Consider the following 14,567-nt stretch of genomic DNA (forward strand, 5'->3'; position numbering starts at 1 on the left):
GTTATGACTGTAAGGAAAAACACAATACTATTTAATTTGGTGATACCTTTTAAGTCTCTTGCCTACTCCTTAAAATTTTAATATTATAGTACTAGTAGTCAGACAATTCTATGTTTAGAGAAATGATAAAGTAATTGCAAAGTCAAGTCACCATGCTTCCATATGCCTGAATGTTATGCTTGAGACCTGGTTTTTTGGATGCTTGAGATTTTTGTTTCGACTACCCTTCATTTGATGCACTTAACAAATTTTGCTATATTTTCTTCCTTTTCTAGAGCTGTCTCCCAAAGCTTGGAAATGATTTGTAAAAGTGTCGAGCCAAATGCTTGATGTCAGAGCATCAGAGGATTCAAGTGATAATTTGCTGCCAGTTGCTCCTTCTTCAGTACAGATAGCTTAAGAGACAGCTTGAAGAAAGCTAAAGATAAGTTAATTATTGCCAATTCTGAGGCCTTTACTCTGAGCGAAAAGGTGAGTTCGCTTGAAGATGAAAAAAGTGAAATGTGAAACATTATTACATATCTGAAAGTGAAAGAATCAAAAGCTAAAGGTAGGGCTTGGAATGCAGAAGCCAAATGCAATTTATTAACAGAGACCAGTGGTGAACTTAATGAAGAGCACATACTGAAATTAATGAAGAGCTCAGACTTCTTAAGACGCAGTTAACAGAATCTGACATGTGGTTGCAACATGCAGTGGCAACTGCTGAAGCTAGCCAGGAGAAACAAAACATGTTGAATTCGACTATCATGCATATGGAAAATGTGATAAAGGATCTAAAGCAGAAGGTTTCAAACGCTGAAAGTCAAGCTGACAGTGTAGAGGAAAAGTGTATAATAATATCAGAATCCAATGCAGCACTAAATGATAAAGTAAGCTTTCTGACGGGTAGATTGAAATGCATGGAGGCAGCTTTGTATCAAGCGGAGGAAGCAAAAATAGCTACTGCAACTGTTATTGAGTACATTGCACTGTTATTAATTGAGTACATTGCAAATGAATCTGGTCACATATTTCAAGCAGTTTTCATTGGAGATGCAATTTTCCTGATAGGTATGCTCATATTTGTTAGTAACATTTCCCAATGCATTCTAAATAAAAACAACTAAAACTATCAATTAATGTAATTTCAAATATGATCATTATGTAATGCGACTCCGTTTTTTTTTTTTTTTTTCTGCATTAATTTTTGATTTGGCTACAGAAAAATAATCCTCTCTAATTTGTCGTGTATATATATGCTCATCTCTTTGTAAAATGTTTGTTTCCCGCAAAAGCTATTTGTGACTTATTTTTTACCACTTTCGAAGGGGCCAGATTCTTTGATTCAAAATATGCTTCAATTTCCTGGGAAGTTTCTGCTATGGCTTTTGTTAATTGAATCGTGTGTACTCATGCAGATGTTTAGAAATTTGGGCAGATTGGGAAAGAACCTATATCATGAGGTGATAATTCAGTGAAGCCTGTTGATCCATCTGCAAGTGATCCGGAAATTATTGAATCCAACTTATCTAACCAGTTCGCTTCTGAAAACATTGGACAAACTTTTTCGAATACCTTGGAAGCACAGATATTGAGTTTGAAACAACATGTGAAACTTTTGGAAGGCAAGCTGGATGAGACTAAGGCTACGCTTGAGGTGAAGGAGTCCAGAGTTGCTGAACTGGAAGATACTGGTAACATTAGAAAGTCTTTTATAGAAGAATTAGGTAGTATGGTAGAGTTACAGAACAATATAGTAAGCTAGAGCTTTGTAAAACAATTTTGGAGACAGGAAACTTTTTCTTTTATATTCTGATTAATTTGTGGTATATGGTGTTTTATCACTTTAATCAAGAATCAAGTTCTTTTAAGTTATATCTTTCATTATTGTAAATTTTTGGCAACAACAAATCCCACAGCAAAGTGCGGGTACGGTTGCTAGTTCTTTATTGTACCCTTCATCTACCAATGAATCATTAGAATCTAATGTCATACTTGTCTTCTCATCAATATGACCTTAACAAAAATCTTTTGGAAGAGGCATCAAACATTTTCTCTCTACATAATCTTTCATCATATTAGAATTTTCAGGTTCTCATGTAGTGATAAAGAGACCATATAAAAATTAAGTAGAAGCAAAGTAAAATATAGAAGGAGGGAGGGAGCATGGAGAGTGACCTCTACCAACTAGAGGCTTTTTTTTTTGTTCAGCTTAATTATATCAAAGGTAAAATAGGATTGTGAAATGGTCAAAAATTGAAGAAGATCCAATTACTGATTTTGGAGTTATGAATAGAACCTCTAAAAAAAGGCTTTTATTGATTTTATTAGACGATAGGCATTGTGGGAAAATTAGAACTGTAGATAGTATACTAGTTATTTGTAAAAGTAAGTTGGAGGTCTATTAAGTGGGAATGTCTAAATAAGCTTCATTTTTTATTCAGAAAAAAGGAGACAAAACATCATCACTGTGGAGCTGAGTACTTGGAGAGAGTGGTTCAAAGATAATATCTCAGTTCCCTGAATAATCTTTTCTCAATTATATCTTTATCGTCACAAAAGTATTGATTTCCAAATTACTAGAATCTATGTTTTTCCAAGCAACATAATTGTATATTCATGATAATTCTCATACATGTTATATAAAGTATTATCCATAAATATTGTATGCATTTGTATCAACTCCCTTTTTTTGAGCAATAAAATCTTAAATCTTATTATGCTCCTAGCACATGAAAATTGAAACAAATTTTGGTGAAAAGTTAAAGCCTTCCATGTGTTAATTGATTCTAGCATAGTCATCACCAACAATTCTCCAAGATATAGTGATTGTTTTGGTCTGCTCGAAGTATGCGATGTTTATGGATGGTCATCTTCTCATCACTGACGTTGGAGTAATTATTTTATAGTCTCAGAGTACCACGTGAGATTGTAATGTAGTGGTCCAAACCAATGAAATCAATACATTTTAGCAAAGGGGTCGTGACCACTTACCCGATTTTAGCCTAAAAATTGCCCACTTACTCCACTAAGAGTTTTTTAACCCCATTTACCCAATCTAACATCTATTGACATTTTAGCCCTTATTAATTAAATTGAAACTCATCCCTCTCCTCTCAGACTCTCTCTCTCTCTCTCTCTCCCTCCCCTAATCCCCACCTCCAGTTTCTCTCTCTCCCTCTCTCTCTCTCTCTCTCTCTCCACCTCCGGTTAACTGCATCGCCCCGCCGGTTTCGCCAGACCGCCTTCATCATCCTTCTGCCACCGTCGAGCCATGGATCACCACCCCAGCTCTCTCTCTCTCTCTCTCTCCACCCCTGGCCGACTGCATTCTCCAGATCGGATCCAAGAAACCAACCCATATCGGCTTCGTACAAGCAGAGCCCGACCGCGCCGCCACGACCATGGCACCCCCGAGCCGCCTCCAACCGCACAACCCCAGACCCAGGTGTTGTCGTACTTGGGAGGAACTGTTTCTGATGCAAGAGACCGACGAAGATGGTGATTGGGTGCCCAGAGCTTTATTGGGTGCCCAAATCAATTTCTAGTGTTTTTTTTTTTTTTTTGCTACACACAGCATTGTATTGGGTGCCCAAACTCAGCAATAATATGATTATTAGGGAGTAATAAACTCAGACGACGGAATCCGGTCACCAATCCGGCAGTCGGATTCGGGATTCCGGTGACTGGTTGTCGGATTCCGATGACTGGACGCCGGACTCCGGTCACCGGTCGCGGGACTCTTGTCACCGGTCACCGGAGACCGCGGCCGGCCACTGGTCACCGGTGCACAGCAAGGTGGAGGATGACTTCCCTCTCTAAGTGAGAAAGAAGGAAAGGGCAAAAAAGTCCCAAAAATAAATAAAAAAAATAAAAAAAGAATTAATTGGGTATTAGGGAAATAATCCCTTAGCGTGTTTTGGGTAAATGGGGTTAAAAAACTGTTGGTGGAGCAAGTGGGCAATTTTTAAGCTGAAATTGGGTAAATGATCATTTTCCCTTTAGCAAGGTTCAATGCATAAGATAAAAAGAAAATTAAAAAAAAAATTAATAACAAGTTGTTGCTATGTGGATCAATCACATTAACTTGTATCAAAATACACGTGATAGTCCGGGACTATACAATAATTTCTCCAAACCGTGGCTATTGTTGCCCAGATCTAAAGATTTTTTAAAGGATAAAACTGTACTTTAGAAAAGATAAAAAAAAAAAAAAGTGGTGTATATAAAGTCTCCTGTCTCCCGAAAAAAAAAAAAAGTGAAAAAGAAAAAAAGAAAAAGAAAGTAAAATTTCTTAAAACGACGTCACCTAAGCGGACGAAGATAAATATATATAAACGAGGCTTAAACAACTACGGGAATTAGACTACAGGCAGAGAGCTATAGAACACACCATCACAACGCAAAGAGAGAAATCCAAGATCTGAAGCAGAATCGCCTCAACCAGGGTCAGGTATGCCATCTCTCTCTCTCTCTCTCTCTCTCTCTCTCTCTCTCTCTCTTACAGAGGTCGATTCTGGTTCTCTGCTCTCTCTCTCTTGCTGTTTTAGTAAGTAGATTCTAGGCAGATCTTTCAGTTTAATTTTTCTCGTCTGTAACAAATGATTCTCTTGTTTTGATGAAACGCGCCTCAATCGTAATTTGTTTTGACAATTTATCAGTTTTAGTGTGTGATCTGAGAGTAATGCCGTTACATTTCGTCAGAGTTCATCGTGTTCCAAATACGTGGAGGTTGAATTTGTTGGATCTGATCTTAATTTTCAGTTTAGTTGTAGAAATATAGTTTTCGGAATGAGATTCTCTTCCAGATTTGGTTTGAGATGAAGAATTAGATGTTGAAATCACTGAATCGCACGCGACCTAATTTGGATTTGAGCATTTTGATGCGACACAGTTAAGATGTCTAGGTTTGTTAGAGAAATGAAATTATGGCCGGAGATTGTTCTTCTTTGGAATGTTGAGATGTTCTCTTAATTTTGATTACTGTTGTTTGTTGATATTGATCTTCATTTTTTTTTATATTGACGAGCTTTTTGTTTTTCAGGTGCTCTGTGCAATCTTTCTTATTGCTTTTCCGTTGGGGGTTGTCGATAAACTCTGAGTGAATCAAGATGGTATGTTTTTCTTGTTTACATTCTCAATTTCCATTTAATGTTGACCTTAGTGGGAACAATTACAATAGTTGATCTGAGTGCTGTATGTGTATTTGTACATTTTAACAAGACATGGGAAAGTATTCTGAATTCAAGTTCCATTATACAGCAACAAAATACTTAGTTTAATTTCTGTGCCCAGTTTTAATTGATTTCAGAACTGGTAACAGATGACTTCACTATTATTACGTTGCTCTTTTAGTTGAACTGCATTCAGAAAATTTTTCCTTTTGTTGCTCTTCAGTGGGTTAGAATGTATGAATAGCTTAAGAATATTAATGCATTTCTTGGAATATGACTCCTCACTTTATCTTTTATCTGTAATTTAGGTTGTTCTTGCGGCTTCCGTTATAAACAAGTCTGGGAAAGGTGAGTTCTGTGCATCTTTTCTTTCGCTTCTGCTATTAGCTGCCAGTTTAAAAGAACAACTACTTGCATTTTCCTTTTTTCTATCCAATGTTCCCTTGGGTGAGTTTGGAATAGTGGGTTGATGAATATAAACTGAGAATGTCATTGAAATAGGAAATTGATGCATCACTTTGAAAAGTAATTTGCACAATAACTACAATGTGGTGGACATTATTGCTCTAAGATTTATTTTGAAATAGGAAGATATGTTAATCAATAATTGGATGAAGACATGTTTCTTGGTTGTTTCATCTCATATGAATCCTGAGATGCATTCATATGTATTTCACCTGGTGTGGACATGCATTGACGGACATAATCTACTAAGGAGTTCAAATAAGAGGTACTCCAGGATTAGAACAAATGTGAATGCAACTACTTGCATTTTCCTACCACGTTATTTCTTGCTGTAGAGAAAGATCTCATGATCTAGAATTAGTGACATGTTTTAGTTATTTTGTATTAGGAGATGATATACATACTTATTTACATATTCCTTGCATGTGCAAAAACACATTATTGTTGGGCACCAAGGCAAGGCTCTGTGAATCTGCACCGCAAATTCACTTATGATTTGACTTGATGAATGGTCGTGATTGAGAGTTTGACAACAATAACACAACAAATAAGACTCTCTGGTAAATGCATTACTCAAAATATTAGGCTATATACAACTTCTTGTGTATAATAATCGAAAATTAGCTTAAATTACACTTTTGGCTCTTGTACCTCTAATTTGAACAAAGGTTCCCTTATAGATTGTTGACGCTTTCACCGTAGTCCAAATGTATATCTCATACAGTTGGTTTAGAAAATGATACCAGGAAATACATTGACCCTTTATAGTGTCTTTATACATATGTATGATATATCACTTGCCCCGTTTTTGTAAAATTGAATCTCATACTTGATAGTCAATTGTTGGGAAAGTAAAAATTGAACTATCCCCATTCCCATCCTGGGCACCCTACAGATAGAAGTTCTGATCTCTACTACCTATCCAACCTGGAGACTCTTATTTGTTGTGGAGTGCTTCGAGTATGTCTGATTCCATCCCAGCAGTCACTCCTTCTTAACCTGGCTCACAAGGTTTTGTATATAATCCAAGGATTAGTGAATTTAACTTGTCTACTGGCTGAGTCGCTTGAATTAGTTGAAGGAAATGGACCGGAAACGTTTAGTTTAACATCAGATGAGTGAAACTTTGGTATTTAAGAGATATATAAAACCCATAAAAAGGAAAAGCTTATCAAATAATAGGAGACTCATCAAACATTGGCTGTCAGTAAAACGTACTTAGTGTTTAGACGATGTATTCGCATTTATGTGGATTCTGTCTGTTACAAGATCTGTCATTGATTCCATCACTTTTTTGTTTCATTTTCATGTTTCTAAATTTCGAAGTCTGCATAACATTGTAGTTGCTTAAATTGATGTTTATGTTTGCTTTCTGTTTGGCAGTGCTTGTTTCGAGGCAGTTTATGGATATGTCTCGTATAAGGATTGAGGGTCTTCTTGCGGCTTTCCCTAAGTTGGTAGGCACTGGAAAACAACATACATATGTCGAGACGGAAAATGTGCGCTATGTTTACCAGCCAATAGAAGCTTTGTATTTGCTTCTAGTTACAAACAAGCAGAGCAATATCTTAGAAGATTTGGAGACTTTGAGGCTGCTCTCTAAGCTTGTATCCTTTTACTCTGTCCTTTGAGTACTTTCATGTTTCTTTGATGACAGACTTCTTTGATCCATCGATCCACCAATCATTGCCGTTTTGCAGAATCATCACAATCGCTAATAGAATTGTGATGGCTGGTTTGCGTGGATCTGGATCCCTCTTTTCAATTTTATTTTCTTTTGTTCTCATGTATGGTCCATATTCTAAGCCATAATATTTGGCTTTCTTTTCTCTAAAATGGTTATCCCAAATGTAAGATGATAGAAGTGAACTAGTGTTATGCTCTGGCCCGTTAGTTGTTTTCAACCCATTCTTCTCTTTTCTAGATATATGTATCGAAATTGTCAGACAGAACGATTGTGTTGATTCCTTTACTGTTCTTAGGTACCTGAATATGCATTGTCCCTAGATGAAGAGGGTATATGCAGGACAGCTTTCGAGTTGATTTTTGCTTTTGATGAAGTAATCTCTCTTGGGCACAAGGAGAATGTGACTGTTGCACAGGTGAAGCAGTACTGTGAGATGGAGAGTCATGAAGAGAAGCTTCACAAGCTCGTAATGCAGAGCAAGATAAATGAGACCAAGGATGTTATGAAGCGTAAAGCCAGTGAGATTGACAAAAGCAAGGTACTTGTTTAGGCCCTGTGATCCCTCATTTACTAGTTATGTGTTTTGCTAAATTTCCTTGTGTTATGGGTCTTCCTCTGTATAATTTCATATAATTTTTTTCTTTCTTTCTGCAGATTGATAGGAGCAGAGGTGAAAAGGGAGGATTTGGGCCTTTGCAGTCAATGGGTTCTGGAAGAATTGAGAGTGCCTTTAGTGAGATGAGCTTATCCAGCACTGGAAGTGGTTTTGGAAGTGGTTCTGGTTTGGGAGCGACCGCTGATTTTGAAACATTTTCTTCGAAGGCCAAAGGTATGTGTTTATCTGTCTGCATGAATTTTGTGGTTCCTTCTCATATCTCAGTGATGGTGGTGGGCTACATTCCTTTTAAATTCTTGCTCGGCTATTAACTTATTAGTAATATAATACCCTGTATTGCATGCTACATTTGTCAAGCTGGTCTTATATGGCCTCGTTAAGAAAAATTTGTAGGAACATAATTTACAAGGTTAATTGTTACCTTCATCCCCTTGGCATTCATCTTCTTATTGTATGACAAGATTTGCCATAAAAAGACCACTTGATTTGACTATGTACACTTCCATCCACAGGCCGTCCACCTTCATCTGCCACAGCTCCGCCAAAGGGTTTAGGCATGCAGCTTGGAAAATCACAAAGGACCAACCAATTTTTAGAGTCCTTAAAAGCGGAGGGAGAGGTGATTCTTGAAGATGTACAGCCAAAAGCAGGCCAGTCAAAGTCGGTTGCCCCACCTTTAACTGATCCCGTCACTTTGAATGTCGAAGAGAAACTTAATGTAACACTTAAACGTGATGGTGGAGTCAGTAACTTTGATGTTCAAGGAACATTATCCCTGCAAATTCTTAACCAAGAAGACGGGCATATCCAAGTCCAGGTACTTTGAGTGTATGCATGTATATCAAACATTTTAATGGGCATAATGGGTACTTCTATTGAAATATTTCAATGGTCATGGTCATGTGGTGCAACACATCTTGCAACGGACGTGGTTGAATATTAGGTTTGTTTCAATTAAATAGAATAATACTAGTTGTCCTTGCTATGGGAATTTCTGGAGCTTTGTCTATGTTGAATGTTGTCTTTTTAAGCTTGCTTTGATTGTCATTGTGGTTCATCGTTGTTGATCTGTTTGGGTCATGCTTCAGTAGTAGGTCCCATTGTCTTATTGTAATCTGTTTTTGTCTTCTTTTCAGATTGAAACCGGTGGAAATCCTGGCATCCTTTTTAAAACTCATCCTAACATGAACAAAGAACTATTTTCTAATGAAAATATTCTAGGCTTGAAAGATCCTAATAGGCCTTTCCCCACTGGTCAAGCTGGTGATGCAGCAGGTGTTGGTCTTTTGAAATGGAGAATGCAGAGTCAAGATGAATCATTGGTGCCTCTACAAAGTCGGTTCAAGTCTTTTCATTATCTTGTGTACAATTTATCTTGTATTCTCTGATAATTAAATATTACTCAATCTTTGTTGCAGTCAACTGTTGGCCCTCTGTTTCTGGAAATGAAACCTATGTCAACATTGAGTATGATGCTTCATCAATGTTCGATCTGCGAAATGTTGTCATTTCAGTACCTCTTCCAGCTCTCAGAGAGGCTCCAGTTGTGAAGGAGATTCATGGTGAATGGAGGTGAGAGAATTAGACAATTTTTTTATTGTTTTTGTTTTGTTTTAAGAGATTCATGGTGAAGAAGGCATAAGTCAGCACTATCTTCAGATAGATAAGTACAACGTTATAATCATCTTTTACAAGTTGTGTTTTTCACATTGATAACAAGTCTGGTATTTGGAATACTTCCTATGAGAGCAAGTTTGAGTATGTATCATTTTGGGTGCACAAAGTATTAAATTTCTGATATCTTTACTTTTATCAAGTGATTCTTTGGACCTTTTTTATCTGCTTTGGCCAGAACTAACTGTTTGATATATCTATGTTTCCTGGAACTTACATTGCTTAAATTTGATATCAACAATTGCATCGCAGATATGATGCAAGGAATTCAGTATTGGAGTGGTCTATACTTCTTATTGATAACTCAAACCGCAGGTCTGCAAATACTGGCTGGACTTTCCTTTGGATTGTGACATGTTCCTTATATAGTAGTGTTAATCTTGATGGTTATCTTATATTATTTTTTATTTTTTATTTTTTTATCAAACTCTTGGCAGTGGATCAATGGAGTTTGTTGTTCCTCCAGCAGACTCGAATGTATTCTTTCCCATTTCTGTGCGCTTCTCTGCCACTAGTACATTCAGTGACCTGAAGGTATGTTTTACTGCTTGACTATGATTGCTGCTTCTAGAAGATCCTTGCGATATCTTAACTTGCTAGTGTTGAGCTTGGATAACTCTTGCCATGCTTCTATCTAGGAGTCATTAATGCATGTAAAGGTCGGTCTGGTGACCGAGGTTTGCCAGTACTTCATAATTTATGTAGCTCACAATTTTCTTTGATATTTTCTTGAATGGCCCTTTGAACCTGATCTTAATCCACCACCTGCATCCAACTTCTTTTTAGTAGCATTTACGTTAGCAGAGATACAAGATTGTGCCATTTAAAATGTTTTCTGTTGTTTTCCTGCGAATCATATTGTGAATAAGTTTTTCATTGCGAACCCCTCTTTTGTAGGTTGTGAATATCTTACCTCTGAAAGGTGGAGCCCCTCCCAAGTTCGCTCAGAGAACACAGTTGCTCACAGAGAACTACCAGGTGGTGTAACTGGTCTGCAGTGTCTGTTTGTCAGTTTCTGCAACTTTTTGGATGTGGATTGGATTCTAAAACAGCAATTTATTTGTTAGTATGTCTTTCTTATACTCAATTTGAGATCAAGGATGCCGGGGTTTTATTAAATTGAACGTAATTGTTCCGAGGATGCTTATACAATCTACAGTATTTCATAGTGTATCCGCACCGACTTCTTTGTACTATATCAGGATTATCAGCATGACATTATATTCTTTTCCTTTTGCTCTACTAATAATATTTGGCCTAGTGCTTTTTGACGAACTGGTGGCTGCATTTCCAGCCTCTTCTTGTCCTCGTGGAATTTTATCTAGAAAATTGACTGGACTTAGAATGGTTCTACTACTAACTGATTAGAATTGAACAACTATAACAAACAATAACAGGCCTTCTGATTGAAATACTGTCCTCAATAGGTACGAGTTGAGGATTTGTGTGATCAATAGAAATCAGTCATCGAAGTGATTCCATCTCAATTTCTTTTGGAACCGAATACAAATAAATTGTACTGAATCGCACTGAAGTGATAAAAATAAACCGAATCAATGCTTGCGGTACGGTTTTTGGTTAGTTTTTATAATAAATAAAAAAATAATCGAACCGAACTTATATAAAATTATTAGGTAAAATTTATATCAGATTTGCTTACCTAAGAGACAGTTTTAAGGAACTGTGAGGGACAAATGCATCTCAACCACATGTATTAAATATAAAAACAGAAATTATAACAACTTAAAACTGTGCATTTATTTTCAGCCATCAGATTCACTTGTCCGTCACAGTCCCTTAAAAACTATCCCTTAGGTGAGCCGGCCTTAAATTTATATTATAATAGGTAATTATATTTGTTACTCTATCTATACTTTAATGTCTATATGTGATTAATTTTTAGAGGCTTGCTAACTTCAAATGACAGTTTTAAAAGAATGTGAGAGACAATTGCATCTCAACCATATATATGTATTAATTTAAAAAGCAGAAATTATAATAATTTAAAACTATATTTTAATTTTCACCGTCAGATTCATTTGTCCTTCACAGTCTCTTAAAAATTGTCTCTTAGGTAAGCAGGGGTCTCTAATTTTCTATTGCTATTTGTAATTTATTTGAGTTGTAACTTAATTTAATTGTTGTTATTTCATTTGCTTATTATATATATATATATATATATATATATATTTCTTATAGCTTTACACTATAGAATAAGCTAAAGTATATTCATATCTATTGTTTTGTTGGTATTTTGTTTACATTAAATTTGTGTATATTGATGTTGTTTGGATAATTACTATATCTATGAAAACAATTGAAGAAATGAAAATTTTCATTAGAAAATAAAGATTAAATCAACAATGTTAACGGAGTTAAAATTAATCAAAATCAAACCGAATCGAATCGAACCGAACTGAACTAATATATTGGTTAACCGATATATCGATTAACTAAATTTTGCAGTGCGGTTTCGATTACTAGCAGAAAACCGAATCGATGGAACCAAGTCCACCCCCTATTTGGAACCACCACTGTCTATATATCTATAAATTCACATATCTATTATTTTTTGAAGTAAAGAAGAAATTGTATTAATGATTTATATGATTACAATCGTACTGTAGGGCATCCAGAACAGACTCTGGAGCTTGAAAGAACCATTCCATATGAATGTCAGAATCAAAACCAAAACTTGCTAATCTATGAGCAACATGGTTAGCAGTTCTGTAATTCTGATGAACACCTATAGAATGCAATTCTCCTAACAAACCTTTTATTTCTTCAACAATAGTTCCCAAAGGAGAAAAATCTTGGTCGTTTGCTGTCACAGCCTTTACAACCTCTAAACAATCACTCATTAAAGCAACATTTGTTATACCAAGTGCCTGGATGATCTCCAACCTAGATTTAATAGCAAGCAACTCAGTATGATAAGCAGAAGACACATTGGGCACCCTATAAGCTAAGCCAACAATAAACTCACCCTTCTCATTACACAGAACACCTCCAATGCCTCCATGCTGTAATGAAGGAACATAAGCACCATCAACATTCAAACACAACATACCAACTATGTGAGGGGACCAGGATGCATTAGCTTTCGTCCTCTTACAGGTTACCGGTGTCATGCTTCTATTAGCTTGAAGAAACTCTTCATACCAAGCCATAGTACAAGCAACAATTACCGGTGCTTGTTTAGCATTATCATTCCACAATTTATCATTTCTATTCTTCCAAAGCCCCATAGGATCATTAGCAGCTTAGAAAAAATTTCAGATGAGAGACTGGATGCCTAGTCTAGTAACCATTCCTTGAAAATAAAAGGAGTAATGGGCCTAGTCCAAACATGGTTATTTACCCTAGTTATAATTTCATAGATCTTCTATTTATGAATAGGATTCCTTGTAATATAAGATATTATATTTGTAATCCTCTATATAGACCCTATTATCAATGAAAAGTATCTCTACAACACGTTAGTCGCACGAGCGCTAACCTTAGCTTCAAAACCCTAAAAATATTTTCTGCCGTTATCCTTGCGTGACCCTCGCCGCAAGCCTGCACCCTCACGTCAGTCTCACCGCAGCACCAGCGCTACACGCCTGCTTGCATCTGCACTACTAGCACCCCACACACTGCTTCATGTCTTTAAGCGTCAATCAACCAAGAATAATAAATTTGGCTATTTATTCATATACACTTAAAAACTTAACGGTCAAGATGCCCATATGTGATCGAAAAGTTGGTTTAATAACCGATCCCTTAAAATAGCCAAAAAAAAAGGATCTCTCACCAGAAGGGTCTGTATATATGAGAGAAACTTACAAGACTGTTTTGTAAGAGAAATGTCTTGAGTTCAACTCATGGACTAGTTGTTATACATTCTTATTGTGATATTATCTGTTGTTTATTGACATTTTTACTCAAAAAATAAATAAAAAATATGGCCTCCTTAAACTAAGTATATATCTATCTCAACAATTAATAGTCTGTCTTCCTCTTTTAGCTTGTAATGCCTTGTTGTTTGTGGATAATTTAAAAATAAGTTGTGTAGGAGATTTCTCTTTGTAATTTTTCTTTTCCAATTATAAAAAAAAAGCAATTGAGGGTAAAATCTTTATATGGTAGCTGAGTTATCACCAAATGCAATTTTTGGTACTTATAAATTTTTAGGGAGTTTAGTGGTACTTGTATTCAGTTAAAGTTGGGATAAAATTGTAAAAAGAAATATTTTATATTTTTTTTCACAAATTTTGTATAAACTAAATTAAAATAAATTAACCTAGGTTGTAAAAAGAAAGAGCTAGAATTGAAGTTTGTGAATATCTAGATTTACCCACCGCCTCCATTGATGGATCCTATCAATTGTTCTGGAAAAAAAAAATTTATTTCATTAGTTGGCTCAAATTAATATATATCAATATTTTCATGGAAAAGAACTAAACACAAATAAAAGTTCTTAAATTAATTATCCCGAGAATCCTGAGAACAGTGAAGAACGGAATTGGGTTTTTTTTTTTTTTTTTTATGTGTCAAAATATTTTTTAATTATAGATGTACAGTATATTAAATATTATAATTCTAAATATAAATGAAAAAACTATTTTACTCTTAATATTTTCGTCACATGTATACTTCATGGCCGCCACATAGACATTTTAAACGGAATAATAGACGGAAGTATTAAAGGGGCTAACATATGGATAGTGCAGGTACCACTAGACTTCTTAAAACGTTGTAGGTATCCAAAAATATATTTCGTAATAATTTTTTTTTTGAGAAAGAAAAAAAACTTTATTAGATACAAATGAAATCGTACATAAGGGCATCCAGGATGAGATCCGGAGCATTGATAAACCGATTAAGGTGAACATTTGATTCAAAACTGAAGCTAGCCATTCTATGTGCTACCGTATTTCGTAATAATTGAAATACCATATGAAGATTTTACGCAACAAATTAATAG

The 14,567-nt window shown here is 35.6% G+C and overlaps 3 protein-coding genes across 4 annotated transcripts; 2 read left to right on the top strand and 1 right to left on the bottom strand.

The window, feature by feature from the left end:
- The first annotated feature begins 444 nt into the window (after nucleotides 1–444).
- Nucleotides 445–1,474, top strand: LOC133742408 (WPP domain-interacting tail-anchored protein 1-like). Its single transcript, XM_062170063.1, has 2 exons — nucleotides 445–1,053; nucleotides 1,401–1,474. The coding sequence occupies exons 1-2, from the start codon at nucleotides 678–680 to the stop codon at nucleotides 1,406–1,408; spliced, it is 384 nt and encodes a 127-aa protein (XP_062026047.1). The 5' UTR covers nucleotides 445–677; the 3' UTR covers nucleotides 1,409–1,474.
- A 2,850-nt stretch (nucleotides 1,475–4,324) lies between these two features.
- On the top strand, nucleotides 4,325–10,873 carry LOC133745123 (coatomer subunit delta). Of its 2 annotated transcripts, none has more exons than XM_062173115.1 (12): nucleotides 4,325–4,435; nucleotides 5,027–5,096; nucleotides 5,465–5,504; nucleotides 7,005–7,228; nucleotides 7,604–7,846; nucleotides 7,963–8,137; nucleotides 8,437–8,741; nucleotides 9,061–9,259; nucleotides 9,343–9,496; nucleotides 9,851–9,913; nucleotides 10,036–10,132; nucleotides 10,496–10,873. In XM_062173115.1, the coding sequence occupies exons 2-12, from the start codon at nucleotides 5,094–5,096 to the stop codon at nucleotides 10,583–10,585; spliced, it is 1,593 nt and encodes a 530-aa protein (XP_062029099.1). In that variant the 5' UTR covers nucleotides 4,325–4,435; nucleotides 5,027–5,093; the 3' UTR covers nucleotides 10,586–10,873. The 2 variants fall into 2 exon arrangements, with proteins under 2 accessions (XP_062029099.1, XP_062029100.1); XM_062173116.1 differs by having other exon boundaries at nucleotides 4,347–4,430.
- A 1,319-nt stretch (nucleotides 10,874–12,192) lies between these two features.
- Nucleotides 12,193–12,846, bottom strand: LOC133744636 (uncharacterized). The gene has a single exon (XM_062172709.1). It carries the CDS (start codon nucleotides 12,844–12,846, stop codon nucleotides 12,193–12,195), a length of 654 nt encoding a protein of 217 aa, XP_062028693.1.
- Nucleotides 12,847–14,567: the final 1,721 nt, after the last annotated feature.

This window comes from Rosa rugosa, chromosome 4 (genome assembly GCF_958449725.1).
Source record: "Rosa rugosa chromosome 4, drRosRugo1.1, whole genome shotgun sequence".
Taxonomy (NCBI): domain Eukaryota; kingdom Viridiplantae; phylum Streptophyta; class Magnoliopsida; order Rosales; family Rosaceae; genus Rosa; species Rosa rugosa.